Here is a 24922-nt window from a genome sequence, read left to right on the forward strand (position 1 = left end):
TAGAAGCAGGATAAATGTTAGCACAATACAGAGAAACAATGTAACAGGACTTGGGAGACCGAAATTCTACTGCTGACAAATGCTAGCTAGATAGGCAGTGCAACTCATGTTCTTGGAGGTTTGTATCTTCATCCAAATCTGTCCCATGCCCTCTTTTTAAACAGCTGTGGAGCTTACCAGTGTTTTTATATTTGTAAAGATTGGTAAAACAGCAAGAAGATATGACTGTGTTTGTAGCACTCAAAGCCTACACATTTATGAAAGTACACAATTTTATCAACTTCTTGACTAAATGTTCTTGGAGGCTCTTCTCATCGATTGACATCTAGAATTAAATTATAAATGATTCTTTTTTGGGGTTTAAATTCAAGCAACAGGCTTGCTAAGTAGATGTTCTATCATTGGAGTCAGACCCTCAGCCCTGGTTTTGCCAGATTTTTTTTCCCCCAGCTATTTTTAATGTCTCTACTTTTAGGCTTCCAATCATTGTTAGGATGGCAGGCATATGTCACTATGTCTAGTTTCCCTTTGTTGAGATGGAATTTCTTAGTTGTTTCCAAACGTTGACTGGAACTGCAGTCCTTTAATTTTCAGCCTCTCAAATAGCAAGGAATATAGGTGTGTGCCACTGGTGTCTAACTAGTTGATTGTTTTTAAATGCTGGCATTTCATAGCCCTTATGTATTTGTTTTTAGTTTCAATTATTCTTCTATTTACTGTTGAAACTGTATGATGTCCAGTGCCTGTCTTTTTAGGTTCATTTATACATCTAGTTCATGTTGTCTTAAATGCAACTCTTCTTTTAATACTCTTAGGTTGAAATTCATATATGTATTAATGAAAATACCCAGTAAAATGAAATACTGAATTATCGATTTTGATGGAAGGAGTGGAGGAATGAAACAGCTTATTTTGAGGCATTTGACAATATTCAAACAGTAGAACACTAAATATTGTGTTTGTTCTTACAGAAAATTTTCAAATACATCTTAAAAGTCGCTAATGAACTGCAGAGTGGTTTCTCTATAAATTTTTCTGAACAGCAGTTTTGATCAGCAGGTCATTCCTTCCTGTGTCACGGAGCATGGAAATGTGGGCCATAGTTATGGCGTGGATGTATGTAAGTTGTAGGCAGCTATTCTGTCTGCAGGTTTGACATCATATATTTTCCGCATGTTAATATACATTAAAACTAAGGAGCTAAGTAGTTTCAAGTCACTTTTATTTGATAACGTCACGGAAATTTAGATCTTTCCAGAAAAAATGATGCTAGTGGTCAGAGTAGACGTCACTTTCTAAAATAAGGAGTGCTATAATCACATTCCACAAAGAGAAGATGGTTACCATGTAATAATCAGTCTAATGAATGCAGAAATTTCATTGATTGCCCCAGCTCTGGGTAGATTAGGTAGAGACTTGCTTCGAGGAGTGGAATTTATGAAATGTTGGCTGCATCCAGCAAGCAGAGCTGCTATAATACGGCTGCCTCCTCAGTGGTTTGCTTTGATCCTATGGAATGAAAGGACAGGAGGATCAGCTCAGGTCTAAATGAGATTACAGCTGGTTCTGCTGCTTATCTGGTCTATTGCCAACTAGTGTGGCTTTGCACGTCCTAAGGGGTTTACAACAGAAACTGTTTATTGAGTATCATCGGTTTACTCAACACAAGCAGCCTAATCCCTCCCAGCCTCAGCATGTTGTAGAATTGTGCAGGAGCCCAACCAAAGGCTGGTATTGCCAGACCCTCTAGAGCCCTTTGTCTCGCTCTGTATTGATTTTTACCTGAGTTAAAGATAGTAAAAAATAAATAAATAACGCCAATAACCATTCCTATTGTGAGCAAAAGGTTAATCTTACCTAAAATCTTACAAAAAGCATCTGTTAACCCTAGAAAGGACAACCTTTTTTTCCCCTTTCCAGTCAAGTGGGATTTTCTAGTTTTGAATTTTGAAGAACAAGATAAGAAAAACAGCTTAAAAGATCTTGCTAGGCATTTCAAGTTAAATGCTTAAGTCTCTTCTAGTAGTATTGTATAACAAATGGCTTTGTATATGGAATATAGGACAAGTTATTTCTAAATAGTAAGTTTTGACTTCATATCCATTTTTGCACTTTTTTTTTTTTTGATGCAGCTAACAACTGAAAACAAGGCTGGAAACCTTAAGGGGAAAAAAAAACAACAAACTTCTCTGTCAACACAAATAGCCAGTAGTCACTTTGCCTGATGATCCTTTGATTAGTGGTGTATTTCTTTAATAAAGAAAAGCTGGTGATTAGGAATATAAAGGTAGATCTTTTATTAGATCTGCCTTAGCTTCATTTTTCTAGATACTTTTTTAAACTTTCAGGTGTAAGATTTTCATTATTGCAGTCTGACCCTGCACAAAGGTGGCTTAGTAGAACATGCTTGCCATGAGATCTGAGTTAAAATTCCATTTCCATTTCTTACTGATGAAGTTATCTAACATCTCAGAGTGCACTTTTCTCCTCGCCAAACTGGAACTATCATTTACCTTGCAGTATCTAGTTAAACTAAATAGTAGAAATAGAAACAGCAGAAAGAGTTAATCAGGTTAGTCAAGACTACTGTAGTTGCTCAAGCACCCAAAGGCATTGAAGATAATGTGAATGGGAACCCTCCTGTGAAGTTAGGAAGGGTGATCAAAAGTTTCATTGCAGTAATGCTGGCAGCTCATCACTATAGATCACAGTTATCCATTGCCACCTTTAAAAGGGTCTGTTCTTAGGCAGGTAGATAACAGGGTTATGCTTCCCTTAATACACAGCAGTAGGCACTGAAAAGCTAACTATGAAATCCATACTATGCATTAAGTATCGCGAATCCAAAAATCTGAATATTTTTAGGGGTGATGTGATACCTCAAATAGAAAATTACATACCTGAGACCCACTAAAACAAGTACACTGAAAATATTGTACAGGGCTGGGGATATGGCCTAGTGGCAAGAGCCCTTGCCTGGGTTCAATTCCTCAGCACCACATATATAAAAAACAGCCAGAAGTGGCGATGTGGCTCAACTGGCAGAGTGCTAGCCTTGAGCAAAAAGCCAGGGACAGTGCTCAGGCCCTGAGTCCAAGCCCCAGGACTGGCAACAAAAACAAATACTGTACAAAATTACCTACAAACTATGTTTGTTTATAAAACAAATGAAATTTGGTATTTAAACTTGGGTTTCATCCCCCAAGGTACTTCATTATGTATGTGGATATTTAAAAATCTGAAATCAAAAAATCTTCTAAAGTCCCAGACATTTTGATTAAGGGATACTCAAAATTAAAATTCCTAGGAAAGTCTATAAAATAAACTTACTTAGAATAGATAGGTAAGCTCTATTTAAGTGCCTTTACATCTCAAGTAGTTACTCAGTTGCTTCATATACAGCAATAGTTAAATTCTGTCAACTGTACTGTTATGGACAAAGGTAGATTGTTCCAGAATAGTACAGTGGTTTCTCTCTGTCTTTTTTTTTCCATCATAATTGTCAAGGAACATGTATCCACAGCTATATGTAAGCACAAAATGTTTCTATGGAAACATTTGGAGACTTTCTAAATGTACTGTGTGATGGAATCAGCTAAGACTGATGTTTATCTTAAATACATAGCTTGTCCAATATTTAAACCTAATGGACAAGATGTGTACCAGTTGAAAATGTAATATTTATCCAATCATTTTTCTTCTATCAAGCTACGCTCTAAAGCAATAGGTTGCACTCATAGAGTAATAAATTTTTAGTGCATTTGGAGATAAAGGCTATTGGTGGTGATTGCTTAAACTCTTTTTGCTCAATCATCTGAATGGTGCAAATCAAAGCATTTTGTCAGACTGTGAGAAGTTTCACCTAGATATTGCTTCCCACACACATGGGTCACCATATAAATTACATTCACGGTTTACAGCAGAGCTGGTGCTGGAAGTTAAATTGATGCCCACTGGTGGGACTCGTAAAGCATTTTCCTGTTAACACGACCAGGCCGAGTTGACATTGTTGATGGTGGGTTCGGTGTAATAAACCATTGGTTCTAACAGTGATTTTCACTGTGTTTCAGAGGTAATGATGATACAAGTTTAGCCATCCAACAGTTCTTCCTGAATGATGTAAAATTAGCTCTACTGTGTATATTACCCAATGCTGGGAAGAGCAAGAGTAGGAGGTGATTGGAGCCTAATGGAGCCTCATGTTCTGAAAGATGATGAATTACTATAACAGACTCTTCAACACAATGTATACTTTGTTCATAAAGACAAATGTTGATTCTTTTTCTCCTGAGAATGTATTACATATTATCTGTATTTAAGGTTATTTAGAAATAACCTTTTTTGTCTGTTGTGGGGCTTAAAGTCAGGGGTTCAGTGTGCCCCTGAGCTGTTACTCTACCACTTTGGGCTACAGCACCACTTCCAGTCTTTTAGTGGTTAATTAGAGATAAGAATCGCACAGACTTTTCTGCCTGGGCTGACTTTGAACCATGATCCACAGATCTCAGCCTCTTGAGTAGTTAGGATTATTGGCGTGAGCCACCCGCCGCCAGCTCTTCTTACAAGTAGACTGTGCCTTCCTTTCAGAATTTTATGCAGATGGTTTTAAGCTGATTACTATTTCTGAAATAGATGCAGATTTAAGTTTGGTAATGTTTTTATATTTAATTTACAAAGTTTTTTTGGTAAGGGCTTATACACTATATGTATTTTTGTTATTTTAAGGTTTTTTTTATTAGCATACATTAGTTATACAAGGGAGATTTATTGTGACATTCCCATACATGCATATAACGTATTCATCAACTTCATCCCCTCCACCTAATCCCCTTCTCCTTCCTTTATAAAAAAAAATTAATTGTGGTGCACAGAAACTAAATATTTTTTCCTATCAGAGGAAGTTGGTTTGTTCATTTTGTGCTGGTCCTGGAGCTTGAACTCAGGGTCTGGGCTCTACTACTTGAGCCACAACTCTTATTTCTGGATTTTGGGTAGTTAATTGGAGATAAGAGTCTTAAGGACTTTTCCTCCTGGGCTAGCTTCAAACCTCAATCGTCAGGTCTCAGCCTCAGTCACAAGGATTGCAGATGTGAGCCATCTGTACCCAGCCAGAATAAGTTCTGAGGGTTGGTTTTCCTTCTAGTAGTTGTAAGCAATGGATACTACTTTAAAATGTATTTTGAAATATTTCCACTTTATAAATTAAATGAAGCTTTATGAAAATGCACCATCTTTTCTTGTTTGTGAGTAGATTAATTTTTACCATTTCTAGATATGATTCATAGGATACTAACCAAGCTCAGTTTACTACCTTATCATTGTAAGAAAGAACCTTTTATTTCCCCTTCCTTTTTTTCTTTTTTTCTTTTCTTTTTTTTGCTAAGGCATCTTTAATAATACCGGTATACATTTATACTTAGTTGGTAATCTTATTGTAGTTTGGTTCTAGTTTATGAGACATCACAAATCCTTTATTCTCTAATATTTCGTATCCTAGTATATTCATGGTTTTTTTTTTAACATCAGGAGATGCCTTTTTGATGTGCAGATAAATGTTATCAATGGTGCTATACAGATGAAACCTGTCATGTACAAATAGCATGCATCAAGCCCCAAGCATGCAGAACCAGATAAATCGGTTCATTTGCTGAAACCCTGCAAAAAAGAAATTAGTGATATAATAAAAGCCTTTGAGGCTCTCGGCCCTAATAACAGAGCTTTATAATAAATCCACACATCATTGACTCAATGGATACTCTTAGGGAAACTTTTCCCCCCTGCCTTTTTTTCCCTTTTAAGGAACTACATACAGTAAAAGTAGCAAGTAGCATTTCTATAGAGAAGTATGTGTTTAAGTACATATCTGGAGTAAGCATCATTTAAAATCAAGACATTTACTGATTGTTAACTATAGATTTGTTCTAAATAAATATGAACTTACTTTTTATTGGTTTTTGATAACTGATCTTATATATGAATTAGTCTTTTTCCATACAGAATTCAGATTAAGCACTAGATTAATGTGTTTGGTACACTGAGGTTGCAAATGGGCTGTTGGGGATATTGGGTGCTCAGAATGGAGAAGTTAAACTAGGGAGAAAAGAATTCAAGGGAGCAATCAAGAGCAAACATGTACTTTGTACTTAGAAGATGTTGTTTAGAAAAAAAATTGCTGTGGAAAGTAGTAGAAAGGATATAAAGCCACACATTCAGCTTTACATTACAGAAGTGACTAAACTATTGTTTATGTTAGAGTTTAAATTTGCCTTTGATAAAAAGAGCTTCTTTCCCAAACATTGCTAGGTGCTTTTTTTTTTTTTTTCAATCTTTTGCTTGGCTGAGTTTTGAGATTAAAAGTTGTTGGAACTGATGAGGGTTTGTTTTTTTTTAATGCATTAACAATTGTCAATGATCAGTAGTATCTGGGTGGATAATTTACTACATTTCTTGAGTGTGAGAGAAATATTGGAGATGCAAAAGGCTTAAGAGGTTTTAGAAAAATTATTTATCAAAAAACACTACCTTTCCCAGTGCATTAGCTTTTGTAATTATACATCAGTGCAATTTGTTGACATAGAATTGGATTTGATTTAGATGGAGGGGGAAAAGAGACTGGACATTTTCAATATTTATTGATACACCTAGTCCATTAAGATAAATTATAGAGCGAATTTCACAGTGACAGGAACATTTCAGTTGATGTAGTTAAGAATCAGTCAGCATTACCATTAGACCCTTTCTTTTTTAGGAATTTATTACCACCAATTAGGAAGATCTTCACACATGTAATTTAACCCTGGCTTATTTGTTGTAGAATATTTCATCTCAGTAATGTTTGGGTCTTTACATTTAATAAAATGATACTGAATTTTTTAAATGAAACAAACATGTAAGAAGTGATGCAATTAATGCAGTTGTCCTTAGAGAGTGACTGACTGCGTATTGCTTGTTTTTAAAAAGGACTTCTAAGATAAGATGCCCATGTTTAGAATTAAACAATTCATTGAAAAAAAAATGAAAAGGACTTCTAGGATTATGCAAACTAATGTAGTTTTGGGGTGTTGTTTTCTTTATTAGGATTACAAAATGAATTCTATACTTTGACAAACAACGCATTTAGGGAAAAATTTAAAAGTTTTTTAAACTATTGACTTACTACTGAAGTGTATAAACAACAAGAATAAGTAAAATTTATGGAGAATAAATACAATAATGTATAGAAAATGTCTCAGCATGTTTCTTACAGGTATTTTGTGCTGAATTGGTAGAAAACAGCTTACCCTTGTCTTTGCAATTCTTTTGTTCTAAAAATAAATCTAGAATTTGGGGTGGGGATTATTATAGCTACTATCTAGGTTACTTGAAATATCTATGCTTTGTAGTTTTGCCTTTGCTTCATTAGGTGGCACCCCTTGGTTATATTTCTAATACAATTGCATTTCCCCACCTACCCCAATCCATAGTGGTAATTCTTTGAGGTTATGTCTCACAGGTGTGATGACTGGCATGCTCTACCTCATCCAGCTTCTTTCTGTTGAGATAGTTGGCATGAACTTTTTCGGTCCAGGCTGGCCTAAAGCCATGATCCTCTCAATGTCAGCCTCCCATGCAGCTGGAATGACACAACACCTGCACTCAGCTCCAAAGCAGTGCCATTTCCCGGTTTAGAATCTTTCAGTGACGTCTCACTATCTTCAGAGTGCTGTTTTGATTCTATTGTTAGCATCAATATCCTCTTTAAGCATTTTTAAAAGTATCTCTATCATTAGTGACGGACACTAACTTCTTAGGAGGTGAATGAAGAAAACATCTGACTGTACAAATGAGACCCTATTTCTATTAAGTTTATTGCCTTCTGATGTTACTATTACAATTCGTTATTGTAATCATAATAGTTACTTTTTCCTCCAACCTGTTCTTTTGTGTGTTCTTTTTAAGGTGTGAATTATATTTATACTGATGCTTTTGTGGCATATTATCCACTTAGATTATTTTCCAAAGTCATTACCAAGTCTTCTGGAACCCAAGTCTTCTGGGATGACCTGGATCCCAGCTGCCTCCAGGTTTATCTGCTGTGCCTTCTCTCACCAGTTGTGCTTTAGTACTTTGACCTCTTTGTCATTGCTTGAGCCTCTGAAGCCTGCCAGCCTCAGCCTCTTCACACTGGCTCTCATTCCTGGTATGCTCTTTATCATAGACCCATAAGCTCCCAGCTTAACATATTGGAGTCTTGGCCCAATACTGCTTTCTCAAAAGGTGTTTGCTGATCATCCTAATTGAAATATTAGCTCCTGTTGCTCATCTTTTTTTCATCAAAATAGAAGCTAGTGAAGGGCAGAGACTTTGTTCTGTTATCTTTATATCCCTACCTCTACCATAGGTGCAGTCAATGTCAGATTATAGCTAAGTGCATGGATTTTTGTAGACTTTATACTTTTCCTTTTTTCCTCACCTAAGTAGGCCTTACTTGTCCTTCCCGTGTAAAAATTCATTAATATTTTATGAATTAATAAAACCATTCTGTATATTTAGGGGTACACCATAGAGTACAGAAAGAGTAGTGACTTTATGCACTCCTCCAGCACAGAATTATTTATGGTCTTGTTTTGTTGTGTGATCCATGACCATTTCATTATCTGTGGTACTAGTGAAATTATACAATTATTGTTGATTAGATAATCAAAGATTACTTACTGATTATATGTGTCCATGTGTGCATACACATACACAATTGAGCCCTATGCCAAATATTAGGTTTTTTATTAGCATATCTAACCCTCCAATTACTACCATTATTCAAGGGAAAGCAGGCAGCTGTTCCACATGTGGTCTCTGGGCTGCCAGCAGCTGCATGTTAGAAATGCAGACTCCACAAGACCCTTTCCCAGAGTCAGAATTAAAAAATAATAATAATATACCTATGTACACTACTTGTCAGCTTTCCATTACTTTAACAAACACTTGAGATAATCAGCATATAGAAAGAAAAGATTTGGATGTTCCAGTCAGGGATCAGATGGTTTTATCGCTTTAGACTTGTAGTAAGGCAGCACATAATACACACCGTGGTAAAAGTATGTGATAGAATGAAACTGCCTCATGGAGGCAGGAGTCTATAAATGAAAAAGAGGAAGAAGGGGCTGGGGTCCAGATAATCCTTTTAGGAGCATGCTCTCATTGGTCTAAGGACACCTCACCAGACCTCATCTCTTAAATGTACTACCACCTCTTTAGTAATGACTCTTTGGGGACCAAGACTTTACCACATAGGCCTTAAGGGAATATTCCAGTTTCAAACTACACAGCAGGCCCCCATGACAAAAAGGCAGAATGAATTTTGGTGAGACTAGGATGTCAATATTCTTAGCAAACACTGTAGATAGCAGTTTCAGTGATAGTAAAATTGTAAACTACTGTTACAAGTGTATTTATACATAAACTATAAGTTTAAAAACGTAAGACCCATAATTGTAAGACTAATAATGATTTGGCAAAATTTCATACCAGTGGTAGCCATTGTTTTTTGCAGAGGCGTCAAGCAACCTCATTTTAAGCATTGCTGTGTAAGATCACACACAGTGTAGTATTATTGTAGTGTGATGCTTAAGATTGGATCCCCCAAGCCTATATGTTGAAGTTTGGTTCCTAGCTCTTGGGTGTTGCTGGTGGTGAACCTTCAGGAAGAAAAAGCCTAGTAGCAAGAGCTTAAGTCACTGGAATGCAACTTTGAAGGGACTATATGAATCCCAGCTATCAACGCTCTTCTCTCCCTGCTTGCTGGCCACCAGGAACAGGTCTCCTCTGCTAATGCCCCCACCACATTGTCTTGTGCCAGCACAGGCACATTTCAACAGTGCCAAGACTTGGCAGAAGACCTTCTGAAATTATGAGTGGGAATAAACATTTCCTCCTTTTAAGATTACCTCAGAAATTTTGTCAAATTATAGAAAGCTGGCTATCATAGAAAGGCATGCTTGGTTTGTTATGTTTATAACCCGATTTATGATTTGTTCGTTATTTTCCTAGACTTGTATTACTACCTTAGTTGTAGGCCCTAGATTGATTTTTGAGATCCCCACAGGATAGTTTGCATCCCCAGAAAAATTAAATTTATATGTGTGTGTACACATCTATACATACACATATTCCATGTTGAGCCAGCAGGAATTAGCTACTGTGTAACAAGCCACCACTAACAAGGATTTAGCATATTAAAGAATGGATATAGTGGTATGACACTGGAAACAATGCATATTAGATACAACTTATGGCAAAGTGGCTACTACTTGACATCTGATTGCTGGGGTTCAAATTTTGACTTTGCTTCAAAATAATAGAATGACTGGAAAATTATCTGTATTTAAGAGTCCTTATCTATAAAATGAAAATCATAGTATGTATTGAATGAATTAGTTCAAGCCCTTAGAAGTCAAGTCAAACTCTTAGAAGAGTGGTGCATATATTCAGAGAAAGCAATGTTTCTTAATTAAATTTTGTTGACAAAGTGTTGTGCAAAAGGGGTACAGTTACATAATAGGGCAATGAGTACATATTTTGTGGTATCTCACACCCTCGTTTTTCTTTCCCTTCCCTAGATCAGGTAGGCATATATACAATACCCAGTGTACCAAAATCATATACAGTAACCATGTGGTGTACGCCAAAGGAAATTCACCTAGAACTTTAAATATAATGTCAACAATAGAGTTTGCTTATCCTTGTCTTATATGATCATATGTACATAGCTGTTGAGCTATTGTGATCCACTGGTGGGTCTATTTTAGACCTTTTTATGTTTAGTAGTTGTTTGGTTTTAGCTACATAATGTAAGGTTGCTGACCCAAACCTTTGGAAATACCATTTGACAAGGAGTTTTTTGTTTTGCAGACCTGGTCTCTACTGTGTCCCCCTCATCCCCCCACACACACCCTAACAGTCATATATCAAAGGAGACCATGCCCCTTTGTTCTCTGTGTTCTAGGCTTGTCTGGCTCAACATTATTTGTTTAAGTTCTGACCATTTCCCTGCGAATACCAATATTTTATCATTTCTAATCGCTATGTAGTATTCCATTGTGTATAGGTACCACATTTTTTGAATCCATTCATCTGTACAGGGGCATCTGGGTTGTTTCCATATTTTGGCTATTGTGAATTGTGCAGTGATAAACATGGATGTGCAGATGTCTTTATGATACCCTGAGACCTGTTGTTCAGGATAGATGCCTAGGAGTGGTATGGCTTTGTCATAGGGTAGGCCTATGTTGAGCTTTTTGAGGAACCCCCATACTGTTCTCCAAAGTGGTTGTACAAATTTGCACTCTCACCAACAGTGGAGAAGGGTTCCTCTTTCCCCGCACCCCCTCCAGCATTTGTTGTTGCCTGAGTTCAGAGTATAGGCCATTCTAACTGGAGTGAGGTGGTATCTCACTCAGGGTTGTTTTTATTTGCATTTCCTTTACTGCCAGGGATGTTGAACATTTCCTCATATATTTCTTTGCCATTTTTATCTCTTCTCCTGTAAAGTCTCTCTTTAGCTCCTTTGCCCATCTAATAATTGGTTTACTGGGTTTGGAGGGAGTTAGTTTTTTGAGTTCTCTGTAGATGACGGATATTAGGCCTTTGTCTGTTGCTATGCTGGTGAAGATCCTTTCCCATATGGTTGGCTGTCTTTCTAGTTTGGTGGCTATATCTTTAGTTATGCAGAAACTTTTTACTTTTATTTTTATAGTAGAGAAAGCAATTTTTAATTCTCTGGCTAACAATAGTAGCTCCAATTTGTTCAATTTCCTATTTAATACTTGCAACAGATGGGGAAATGTCCATGTAGCTTAGTAGCTAGTAGAAATAGGATTTACACTTTGGCCTGTTTGTTCACTTTCTAGTGATGCTTTACTGCCTCTAAGAATAGTTACTAGGATTTAGAAGCTGTACAATGTGACTAAACTGCACATTACCTTGCCTTATAATCTACAAAGTGATTTCCCTTAACTGCTGTGATTTGATATATCAGTGGCACTATGGAGAATAATAAAACATTATTCCCATTTAACAGATGAAAATCTGAGTCTCAGAAGTTTTCAAGGGTTACAAGTTGGTCTCTCCTACACAGGGTTTCCTTTTTAAATTATAATTTTAAACAGTTGTTACATCTTGAAGAGACCTTTCTTTTTCCCTTTTTCCCCAGTGGTGCTGTTTATATGGCTAAAAGCATTATTGCCAGCAGTCTCTTAGTCTGTAGTAGCACCTGCGTAATCACAATAGTCATTAAGCACCCTGCCTTGATCTTATCATTCCTTTGTCTACCAGCACTCATTTCCTGCTGTCCTATGCACAGATGCACCCAAGAGCGTTACACTGAGGCACTGCAGAGGATGCCTCAGAAACCTGGCTAGTCTGATGATTTGGGCATACATGAGACTGAGAATTAGTACTGAAGCTACTGTTGCCTCAAAGAGAAACTTTGGGCTGGGTGTTCAGGTGACTCATGCCTCTGAGCTTCGCTACTAAGAAGGCTTAACTCTGAAACCCCTTCTTGGCAGGAACTCTTAAGACTCTTCTCTCCAGTTAACCACCAAAAAGCCAAAAGTGGAATTGTGGCTCAAGTAATAGAGTGTCAGCCTTGGGGGGGGGGGGAAGCTCAGGGACAGCACCCAGGCCCTGAGTTCAAGGCTCAGTATTAGCACAGAAACATCCAACACACAAACTCTTACTGAGCAGTAAGTAGTTCAGTATGGGTTCTAGAAGTCTGCTTATATTATCAGAGAGGAGCTCTCCTTCGCAATACCTCTCTGTGTCCTTGGGTTGAGATAGGTAAGTGAATGAATGGAATCAAGGCAAAAAACAGCAGGCAAATATAAACAGGAAAACCCTTGAGCACAGTGAAGAAAGTCAAAGGAGTCTGGACAAGAGAGCTAAGAATAATACATGCAAATAACCTGCTGTGTGCTTACATAGTGAAATGCTGGACTCGTCAAAACTTGAGAACATTTTTCACATGATTTTTGCATTGACCTCTTTAGGTAGTTGCACCATGATTACAGCTGTTTCTTTTTTTTTTTTTCCTTTGGCCAGTCCTGGGCCTTGGACTCAGGGCCTGAGCACTGTCCCTGGCTTCTACCGGCTCAAGGCTAGCACTCTGCCACCTGAGCCACAACGCCCCTTCTGGCCATTTTTCCATATATGTGGTGCTGGGGAATCGAACCAAGAGCTTCATGTGTAGGAGGCAAGCGCTCTTGCCATTAGGCCATATTCCCATCCCTGCAGCTGTTTCTTGTTTGCTTAAGACTACAGGAATTGGGAAGTTCTTGCTCTTCTAAGGTCACACAGTTCTAAGTAGTTTTTAGTAACTAGCTGTGTTACCTAGCACAAACCTACCTCAATTTCTCATCTAAGATTTGAGTAAATTTTTTAGTCTCATAGGATGAGAAATAAGTACTTAAACAGTTGGCATATTACTACATTCATGACATACCAACAAATGCTAGATATTGCTATTATTTCCACTATGAGACTCAATTTGAGTAGTTTGACATTTGACAAATTTATTTTCTACTGTACTGTATTTCATATTTTATAATGTAAAATACCTGGTTATCTACATTGCCTTTCCACATGGATGTATTTCCAAAATGACTTTAAAAGAAGTTTTAATGGTTACAGTAGCAAGAAATAGAAAAAAGAAACATTTCTTACTCTTCATGCAGGCAATGACTTTAACTTATGTGAAATCAGAACAAAACAGTTTCCAGATACTGTATGTTTTTTATGTCTTTTCCATTTTATCTTTTAGGTTTAGACTTTTGTGTGCAATACATCCTCTTTTCTTTTTTTTCTTTTTCTTTTCCTCTCTTCCTTTTACTCCTTCCTTCCCTTCCTTCCTTCCTTCCCTCCCTCCCTCCCTCCCTCCCTCCCTCCCTCCCTCCCTCCTTCCTTCCTTCCTTCCTTCCTTCCTTCCTTCCTTCCTTCCTTCCTTCCTTCCTTCCTTCCTTCCTTCCTTCCTTCCTTCCTCTGGCTATTAAAGAAGGTACATAGTATCTCATAAAATAGGAATGGTATCTGGACTATCTTGTATTCTTTAAAATATTTCATAAATGTTCTATGTTTGGTTTAATTTTCTGCCTCTAGAGATGGTACCTATTTTAGTATTTTCTGTTTTGTACATGTGTCTTTGACAGATAGGCCAAAAATAATTTTATTTTCTCCCAGAGGTCTCTGCTTTAAAAGAGTATCTATGAATGTGCCATATTGTATGTGTGTGTGTGTGCGCACGCGTGAGTGCGTGTGTAACTATTTGGCTATAATACAGAAATTTGATTTTTCTCTGTGACTCAATTATGATATGTCTTTGACTGTTTTTGCATTTGTCACTTGTTGATTTATTCATGAATAGAGAAATTACTATATAAGATCCTGAACAACTTGTTTTGTGTTAATATATCAAATAATCATTACTCTTACCCAGACTAAGCAGCTTAAACATTCAAGCCATTGAGAGATTTTCTTCCTATTCTCCAGGTGTATTGCTTCTTTTCAAATCCAAAAATACTAAATAGCGCCTGTGTTCCTTGTTAGAAAGGTTTTCTATATATATATAATTACATATATATGAATATATGTAAGTTGGGGGGGGCTCTGTTCCTTGCACATTTTACAGTTACCTCATTTTTCCCATGTATGTATTTGAGAAAAATGCTAATATATAGAGAAAAAATGGTTCTTAAAGCTTAAATGTGTAGTTTTTCTTCCATTCCAGTGGATTCACTAAGTTGGGGGGGGGGCTGTTCCTTGCACATTTTACAGTTACCTCATTTTTCCCCATGTATGTATTTGAGAAAAATGCTGATATAGAGAGAAAAAATGGTTCTTAAAGCTTAAATGTGTAGTTTTTCTTCCATTCTAGTGGATTCACATTGGTTTGTAGCATTTAACTAACTAGTATGTTGTATTATGTATATGTGTATACTGATTGAAATTTTTAACAGATTTGTACTTTTTTAAAATGAAAGTTGCTAGTTCTGCTTGACCAAGTAGTGCAATCATTTTTTTTAATATTGTTGCTGATTTCAGAGGGACTATTCACTAATAAATGTATGATGTATAAAAAAAAATACTAAATAGAAGCACATTTCTAAAACACATTTGGCTTGGAGCCAGTGTTCTGCACTTTAATTGGAACTTTTCTATATCAACTATTCATTGAAGGATATAATCTCTAGTTTTAAGTTTTTATACGGTTTGTTAGGTTTTTTAAATGTTGATATGTACATATAGGTGAATTTTATACCTAAGGTAACTTAGATATATTCTGTGGTACCTCAGCATTTTGTTCTGAAAACTTGAAGGTGGTTCAAATTTGTTCTCTTTTCTCAATATTGTCTTGAATACAGTTTTTCCTGACACCTATTTTTACAGTTCTTCCTAATATAGAATTATACTATTTCCCTTACATTATTTATTTCCTAAACACTACCCTGGCTTTTCTAGTTGCTTCACTTAGCTTTCTTGAAACTTCTTCAACTAAGTTAGGATATAGAAAGTTACCAGTGTTTTGTAATTTGTATGTCTAAGCTCATAAGGAAAATGTGGCCTTTGAGCTCAAATTATTCATGTGCCCTTCATCATATGACCTCTGGTTATATTTAGCTTTCATCTCATTATCTGTAAAAAAAAAAAAAATCTTATAGGGTTAATTTTGGAAACAGAGTCTCTGATTTTTCTGCCTGAGATGGCTTTGAACCATTGTTCTTAGAGCTCAGCTTCCTGAATAGGTAAGGATACAAATATGAAATACCAGAGCCCATCTTGACAAGAACTTTTTAATGTCCACATGGAAGATACGTTACGCGGTAATTTTTCAGTACCTGGCTTGTTTGACTTAATATAATGTAATGATCTCTAGTTCCCCTGATATTGTAGAAAATAGGACTACATTCCTTTTTGTGGCTGAGTACTATTCCATCATGTTTATATACCACATTTTCTTGATCCTTTCATCATTTTATAAACATAGTTACTTCCATTTCTTGGTTACTTTGAATTGTACAACAGTGTATCCTTAATGTATGATTTCATTTCCATTGCATATTTAATAGCCCCTTGGTAGCTAAAGGTATGTAGTTCTAAGCCAGTGGAATGCTCAAGGTATGTAGAGTTCAACACTGTACTGCAAATGTTTGATTGATTTTTTTTCCCTCCTGTAACACCTCTCAACTTCTACTAAACATGTGCATACATATTACTTATGTACATCATGTGCCCCTTTGAGGCTGTGAGGGTTACCATAACTTTGTGTGTTCTGTGTGTGTTTGTTTGTGTTGGTGTGTTGGAGTATGTGTGTTGGTCCTGGTGCTTGAACTTAGGGATTAGGCACTGTCCCTTAGCTCTTTTTCTCAAGGTTAGCGCTCTGCTTGTGCCACAGCTCCACTTCTGGCATTTGGTAGGCCCAGGATGGAAGGGGGCGGGGGGAACGGACTAAATGCACATATATGTCTCACAGACTTTTCCTTCCTGGGCTGGCATTGAATTGTGGTCATCAGATCTTAGCCTCCTGAATAACTAGGATTACAATTGTGAGTCACTGGTACCTGGCAAATTGCCATAACTTTTACCTTGCCTTTGGGCAGCATTTATTTTTTAGGAGGCTATATATAGTTCACAAAAGGGCAAAGAAAATACTCAGCAGACCACATAATAATTTTAAACATAATAAATGATAACTCAGGACTGACTGAGAGCTTCTCTGCATGGACTGAGCTATGTAATATATGTGCAGGAATTAAAATTGTTGTTTTTAAAAATACTTGCTTATTATCAAATGACATACAAAAGCCTATGTACCAGGCCCTGCTGCTCAGGTGACACTGTAGATCCGGGACACTGAGCTGTTGGGTATGAAGTGTAACAGAACAAACTTTACCACCTGAAACTGCTGCTTCAAGTCCAGATCATCCTTTGAAGCTTGTTCTGAAAAAGGAAGAATCAACAGATACTGCAAACACAGTATTTGTTTATCACTGGGAGATGAGCTCTGATCCACAACAATGGACACAATGGGTACCCCAGTGGTACTTCAGCAGCACTGCGTGAAACTGGAGTTATTGAAAAACTGTTAACCTCTTAGGGATTTATTCAGTCACTGTTCAGAACATCAAGCTAGACTTTTCTTCCACTGTTAACAATATAATGGCAACCTGCAGTACCTAAATAAGTGGAGGAGATGATGTTGAATTTGAAGTATCATCCGTCTGGTGGACTGGGAAATCCATTGATAGTAACCTGGTGAAGCTAAAACCAGAAAGCCAACCTGAAGGACATGAATGGAAAAGAAGTGTTCTACCTGACCTACCCTGAAGGTGTAGATGGGAATATTCAGCTAGAGAGTAAATTTTGTAATTGATAACAATAAACACATTGCAAGTACTCAAAACATTATGCTGTTGAAAAAGAAACAAGCCTGCTGTCAGGGAGTAGTTTATGCCATGAAGCAGTCAATTGACTTTATTGAAAGAGATGATGTCGTAAAAGAGATATTCTTTCACTATAGTGGATTTAAAGGTGATCTAGAAACCTTATAGCCTGGAGACAATGGGGAATTCAGATCAAGGACAGAAGTGGTAAAGAAGTTGCTACACATGTCAGACTTTTGCCTCAAAGAGCAGTCAGGTGTTTTGTTTTGTTTTGTTTTGTTTGCCAGTCCTGGGCCTTGGACTCAGGGCCTGAGCACTGTCCCTGGCTTCTTCCTGCTCAAGGCCAGCATTCTGCCACCTGAGCCACAGCGCCCCTTCTGGCCGTTTTCCATATATGTGGTGCTGGAGAGCTTCATGTGTAGGAGGCAAGCACTCTTGCCACTAGGCCATATTCCCAGGCCTCAGGTGTTTTTTTTAAAAAGACATCAGTATTGAACATTTTGAAGGAACTGTAACCACATTTATCCCAAAAGCATCCAGTGAAAACCAGAATGACCCATTGCCAGGACTTTGTGATTCTTAAAACACTTCCTTTTGAAGACAAAGATACAAAATCCAAGGTGACTTTGCTGAAAGGTGACCATGACAGGTTTAATATTTCAACAGATTGACGTGACAAATTAGAATGAGCATCCAACATAGAAGTTCTTTCAAGTACATTTCAGTTCACTAATGAAGCCAGAGAAATGGGTGTGATTGCTGCCATGCGAGATGGTTTTGGCTTCATCAAGTGTGTGGACCATGATACTCTATGTTCTTTCCCATCAGTGAAATGCTAGATGGAAGCCAGCTCCATATTGCAGACAAAGTAAAGTTTATTGTGGTTCCTGCTATGATAGCTGCCCAAAGAAAACATGCTGTTGGAATTAAAAATCTTCCCAAGGGCATGGTTTCATTCCATTCCCATTCAGATCATCAGAGTCTGGGCACTGCAAAGAAAGAAGCTACTTTTTCCAGTTCAAAACTACTAGCCCAACTACAGGCAAAGAGGAGAGGAGGCTGAGGATGGCATCATTGCTTATGATGACTGTGGGGTGAGGCTGACCGTTGCTTTTCAAGCCAAGGATGTGGAAGGATCTACTCTTATCAAATAGGAGATAAGGTTAAACTTAGTGTTAGTGACAGAGGGCTGGACAGCAGATTGTGTCTTGTGTTGTGATTTCTAGGTCACAATTCTAGCTCCAGAATGCTCTTGGGTTACATGGCAATACTGAAAGATAATTTGGGATTCATTGAAACAGCCATGAAGTAAGAGATAGCAAGAAGCTCTTTTCCATGTCAAAGAAGTTCAGGATGGCATTGAGGTATGGGCAGGAGACTGTTGAGGTGGAGTTCTCAGTGATTCTGAATCAGCACACAGACCAGTGCAGTACCTGTAATGTCTAGAGAGTGCAAAGGCCTCAGGGCAGTAGCAGCTCCTCAGCCTGATCAATTGGTCAGTCGTTTAAAGAACATCATCCTGGATGATGCCAGTGCTCCTCACCTAATGGTTCTTCGTTAGCCCAGGGGACCAGATAACTTGATGGGATTTGGTGCAGAAACAAAGATCCATCAAGCTGGTGTCATTGACTAGCCACATCCACAGAACGCATCATTAATCCAATATGATCGAGTGGTGAAGGGTTCTAAATATCCTTCCTCATCTCTCCCAAAATCTGGAATACTTATTCTGTTGTGTTATTACACCAGCTTTAACATCTTCATGTTATGTTTTTAAAATAAATTTAAGAAAGCAAAACAAGAATAAGAGCACATGCAAAAAAATCCACGAATAAGGGTAGTCTTACCATATGCCCAAAATTGAGATTGCTGGATCAGGTGGCAGTTATATTTTTACTTATTTGAGGAACCCCCACACTGTTTTCCATGACTGTATTAATTTATGTTGGTACAAGCAGTGTGTATGAGTTGCTTTTTCTCTGAGGCCTCACCAGCTCTTGTTACCTTTCGTCTTCTCGATGACAGTTATTCTGAGGTGAAAACTAGCTGTGATTTTGGTTTGCATTTTCCTGATGATTAGTGAAGTTAGCCAGATACACATGCTTTCTTCAGTCCTGTTGGTTGGATCTTCACTCCCACCTTTGTTTCCTTTGCTGTGCAGAAACTTTAGTTTAAGTCTATTTGTGTGTTGTTGCTTTTGTGTCTGTCTTTTTAGGGGGGATGGTTCTTATCAGAATGTTCTTCACCATTCCAGTGGTCTGCAGCAGTTCCCATATATTTCCTCAAGTAGTTTCAGGGCTTACAGGTGAGCCTTGAATTAGTTTTGACTTGGTTTTTAGCAAGGGTCTGATTTTTTTCCCCAAATTTACTTTATTATTATAGAGGTGATATACAGAGGGGTTGCGCTTATATGCATCAGGTAATGCGTACATTTCCTGTTGTATAGTGTCTTCCGTTCCCTCCCTCTCTCCCATCCCCTCCCTCCATCTCCCACAAGTTGTATAGTTCACTATCATCTATGTCCAGTGCGCTCCACTGCTATACTTTTTCACTTTTTTCCCTCGGATTCTGTGCCCTCCCTCCACTTACAGATGTGCACGTGAATATACCATAAATAAGGTAAAGAACACAGAATCCTCAGAAAAAGAAAAAATAAACAAAAATGAAATAAAAAGGGGTCTGATTTTTTAAGGGAAATAATTTCTGACACATGAAGACATCAGAAACATTACTATTTTCTAGATAATAGATTTTAGAAAATAAAGTAGCTTATTTAGAAATAGTGAAAAATTATGCTATCAAAGTATAATGAGGTAGTTATCTTTGAGATCAATATATCTGAAAATAGTATTGTTTTACATGGACCTCAGTGTGTACAAATGTTAATAGAAGCAGTTGAGTTAATTGCCAAGTGAATTTTAGCAGTGTACTATTTTATTATAAGCTAAAGGATCTAAAAGAGTCTCTGAGAGCCTTTAGTTCTAGTTGAAAGCATCTCAGGCAGGCTTTTACAGAGAGGACATAACAGATACTTGGTTAGCGTTTATGAGATTTGTTTGCTATGCTCTCCTTTCTGTAGGCATTTGTACACTTTCCAGGACCTCAGGTAGGATAAAATACTAGGATACTAGCCTAGGATTCAAGAGTCCAATCATTGCAAAGGGGCATAAAATTTATACTTAGCATATTTACTTCCTCGTGTGTAATAATTATGTGACAGGGTGTGATTACAACCAGAGTGATCATCTTGTAGAATTGCTTTAGGTACAAGTTCTATGTTTTGTGTATTTCTTCTAAGTAGTGTTTACTATATACATACACACATAATTTAAAAGTATAAAGAATATTGCATTGGAATTGATATAATGTTCCTTTCTTAAAGTACTTGTAGGAGTAGAATATTCTTCCTATTATAGAAAGAATAATAATATTCCTACTTTAGTTCCACTGGTTGTACCTTACTGCTTTCCGTTTAATTGATTAAAGCAAATGAAAGAATATATTTATACAGTTATGTCATCTTTTAGTTGGTTTAGCACTGATGTAAACAGAGACAAGAATAGCCTGGTTTTACATTTAATAGACCATATAATTAATTGCTAGAGGAACTGCTGAGATATATTCTCTTTCATATCACTAAGAAAGATCTCTTAGTATTTCCCCTCTTTGGTGACCTCAGTTTTCTTCCATTAAGAACTAGGGATGTCTAAATTTTCGATATAATTAAGTAGAAAAAGCAGTTAGATGATGAATCAGAATTGAACGCAGAAGCTGGGGTCTTGTGGCTCAGGTTGGTAATCAAGAGATTGTGGTTCTATGTCAACCTGGCAAAAGAGTACAGACTCCATATCAAGCAGTTGTTCATGTCTGTTATCCCACTGATGCTGAAAGCACAGGTAGGATGGTAGTGGAGCTAGGCCCTGGTCATAAAGCAAAACTCCATCTTGAAAATAGTCAACCCAAAAGGGTCTGGCAGAGTAGCTCAAGTGGTAGAGCACCTCTTTAGCAAGAATGAGTCCCTAAATCAAACTCCAGTACTACCAAAGAAGGAAAAAGGAAAATTGAAGGCAGTATGAAATTACCTTTTATTAGTTGGATGAAAAGAAACTTTTTATTGCATGTCTCCTGTGTGAAAATAATAAATGATCTTTTTTGGTCCAAAGTACTAAGATTATCTAACATGATTTTGTATACTAATGCAAGGTCGATATCGTTTCTAAACAAGGAAAAATTAAGTTTAAAACACTTCACAAAGCCAGATAGATGCACTTACCTCCCTCCTAGTACATCTGCTTCCTAAAGCTCTTTGGAGAAAATGGTTTGAAGAATTGTTTTCATGTCTTGATTGTGAGTAAAATCACTTGTCATACATGAGTTGCAAAATGCAGACCCTCATTCTGAAACTGCCTGTTTCTCGTTTGTATCTGACATATTAAAAAGCATATAATTAATGGTTGACATTAGTAATTAACATTAACTTTATGGTGCTTAATATGCCGTCATTCATCCATCAAATAAGCAGAAATGCATTATGTCTTGGTGTAAAGGTTTTAATTATACGAAATGGTCTTTCAGCTTTCATGATATAAGTTTTTTTAGAAAGGTGAAAATGTATTTAAGGAAGATCTCTGTAAGCACATCTTGGTTGCTAGCTGTATTTTTATTTCTTTTTAGGAGTATTCATCAACAATTGTGTCAAGAACTTCAAAGGGAGAATGTGGACCTGATTACACAGATGTCATTATCAGCTAAAGAGCGCCACCTTGCTGCAGTTGCCAGTGTGTTGTGGAAACATTTCTTCTCATTCTTGAAGAGTCAGAGAATGGCACAGATTGTGCCATACTCCCAACTTGCAGATGCAGCTGCAGGTCAGCATTAATTGTTAATTTTCTACTTTCTCTTTTTTTTTTGCAGACTCCAGTATTTTCCTGTGTTTACTTGGTAACAAAGTTATGCTTTATAACAGGGTAATAAACATTTGACAGCCAGAAAGATGAAACAAATTTTGTATTTTGAAATTGGGTTCCCTTGGCCTACTTATTATTAGAAATTAAGTGATTATTTGCTAAAAGGAAAGGCAATTGTTAATCTTAAAAAATACTGAATACGTGAACTTTTCTAGGGTACAAACACATTTGAAAGTTAAGTAACAATTACATCTAGGTTCAAGTAGTATATTTTCAAATGTATGAGAAGTTGTATAGATATAAGGAGTAAAAGCATAGGCATGAGTAGTACTTTAATACTGAGTTGTTACATCAGAATGAGATTGAATATGTAGAATGTTAATGCTTTGACTTTACTAGGTTTGGTTTTGTGTTGTAATTCCTACTTAATTTGATTATTAGCCTAAACACATCTGTGGACCTTAGGTGTCTATGAATCCTATGAAATTATAGGGAAGATTTTTAATATATGAGTCTATATTCAGTTTTATATGAAAAAGCTACTACCTGTTCTCAGATAGATACTATGCCAAAAAAATTTTTTTAAGTACAAATTAGTATGATTACTACAGGTATTTAGGTAAAGATTAGGTAAAGATATTTTACATTTAAATGTAATATTTTAAAGAAGCCTAAGATCTAAATTATTAGCACTTAGTTACCCTCATATAAATGAAGAATGAAAAAAAAACAGCTGCATAAAAGGTTGCATGATCTTCGTGCTCAGTCCTAGCTACTCATGTGAGATACAAAGACTGCAGTTTGAAGCCAGCCTGGGAAGGAAAGTCTGTGAAACTCTTATCTCTAATTAACGATCAAAAAAAAAAAGAAAGAAAAGATAAGCTGAAAGTGGAGTTATGTCTCAAGTGGTAAACCTCCAGCCTTGGGGCAGTGGGTGGGGGAGCTTAGGGATAGTGCTCAGTCCCTGAGTTCAAGCCCTAGCACCAGCACACACACACACACACACACACACACACACACACACACACACGATTGAATGATATAAATTTAAGATAATCTTGAATTCTGGCAGTACTTGTATAATTAAGATTTTCGGTGAAAGGATTGTAGACAGGCAATGAATTTCAAATACTATAATATTCATGAAAGTAAGTATGCAACAAGTTGAGTAATCTCTGACAGTCAATGTGAGTTACCTTTCTAATATTTATTAACCCAACTTCAGTCAACCAATAGAAATAACTTTGCACCAATTTATCAGTGCTCTATTAGGGTCTGAAAATACTTGGAGCATACATGCAAAGCAACATGTATCAGTTTTTGAATGCCATTGGAAATAAAGATTTAGTAGCTTAGAAGAAGGTGATTTCTTTCACTATTAAAAAATTCAGCAATTACTTTTATAGGCATTGAGAATATACTTAGAAAAAAACAATAATAATCCTGTTTTCATAAAATGATAGTCTAGTGGGGAGGTGACTGAAAGCAAATAAGACTTTTAAATGTCTAATATTATATGGTGATAAATGCTATGGAAAGCTGTGAAAATAAAGAAGATGAGGATGGGGGAACAGAGGTAGATTGCAGTTTTAAATAGAGTAGTCAAGGCCAGCCTGAGTATATAACAATTGAGCAACTGCCTGAAGTAGGTAAGCGACCATGCTATGCAGAACTCTGTAGACAAGGGTATATATGTCTAGAGTTTAGCATGCTAGATGAACTGTAGGGAACAAGAGAGGATGGTATGGAGAAAGAAAGAACAAGAGAAGTCACACATCTGCTCAAGAAGTAATGAATAGCTAGTTTGGACTGGGCTTTATGAGTAGTTGTAAAGACTTTTGCTTTACTTTGATGTTAGAAGCTATTAGTAAATTTTCAGCAGGCTTGTTATGATTCTTCTTCTCTTTTAATGGAGGCAAGGGAAGAAATAGGGAGGCCAGTAAGGGAATTATGCCACAATCTAGAAATGAATAGCTCAGGTTATAGTGGTAGTTTTGTAGTAAGGAGATCAGTGGTTAGATTTAAAGCTAGAAAAACTATCTTGGAAGGTAGTGTTGACAGAATTAGCTGTCGATAACAAAATAGTTACCTGAGAAGAGTTATTCCCTGAAGAATAGCAAGCAACAGATTTTGTGAAAGAAAACTAAGATTATTGTTGGTGGTGGTGATGGTCATGGGGCTTGAACTCAGGTCCTGGGCATTGTCCCTGAACTCTTTCACTCAAGGTAGTGCTCTACCACTTTGAGCCATGGTGCCACTTCAGTTTTCTAGTGAACAGTAAGATTTTTATTTTGAATATTTTAAAAGATTATCTATTAAGTAGGAAGTTGGATACTAAGCCTAGGCTTCTGGGAAGAGGTCAAAGTTGGAAATTTAAATTTGGAGGCAATTCACATACCTAGTCTTTAAAACCATGAAGCTGGATGAAATAGCAGTAATCTGGTATATGGAAAGAAAAGTTTGAGCAATTGGTCCAGGGAGTATTTCATGTAATATCTGTTGAATAAAGAGAAACATGACAGGAGACTACGAGGGAATGCAAGTAAGCAGAAACACATGTTAAATTTGTTGCACTGGAAATGAAGAAGTGAATGCTTAATAACTGAA

General features: G+C 36.9%; 1 protein-coding gene and 1 pseudogene across 6 annotated transcripts in view; both read left to right on the forward strand.

Annotated features, from left to right (window-relative positions):
• The window catches only part of Mms22l (MMS22 like, DNA repair protein), a 105710-nt gene that overhangs the window by 52938 nt on the left and 27850 nt on the right, over window positions 1-24922 (forward strand). For all 6 annotated transcript variants that reach the window (XM_048353796.1, XM_048353795.1, XM_048353799.1 and 3 more), the window contains one exon: window positions 22083-22276. In XM_048353796.1, the coding sequence (XP_048209753.1) occupies window positions 22083-22276 (194 nt within the window). The remainder of the gene's footprint in view (window positions 1-22082; window positions 22277-24922) is intronic.
• LOC125357760 lies at window positions 17300-18720 on the forward strand (annotated as a pseudogene).

Source organism: Perognathus longimembris, chromosome 9, assembly GCF_023159225.1.
Source record: "Perognathus longimembris pacificus isolate PPM17 chromosome 9, ASM2315922v1, whole genome shotgun sequence".
NCBI classification, from domain to species: domain Eukaryota; kingdom Metazoa; phylum Chordata; class Mammalia; order Rodentia; family Heteromyidae; genus Perognathus; species Perognathus longimembris.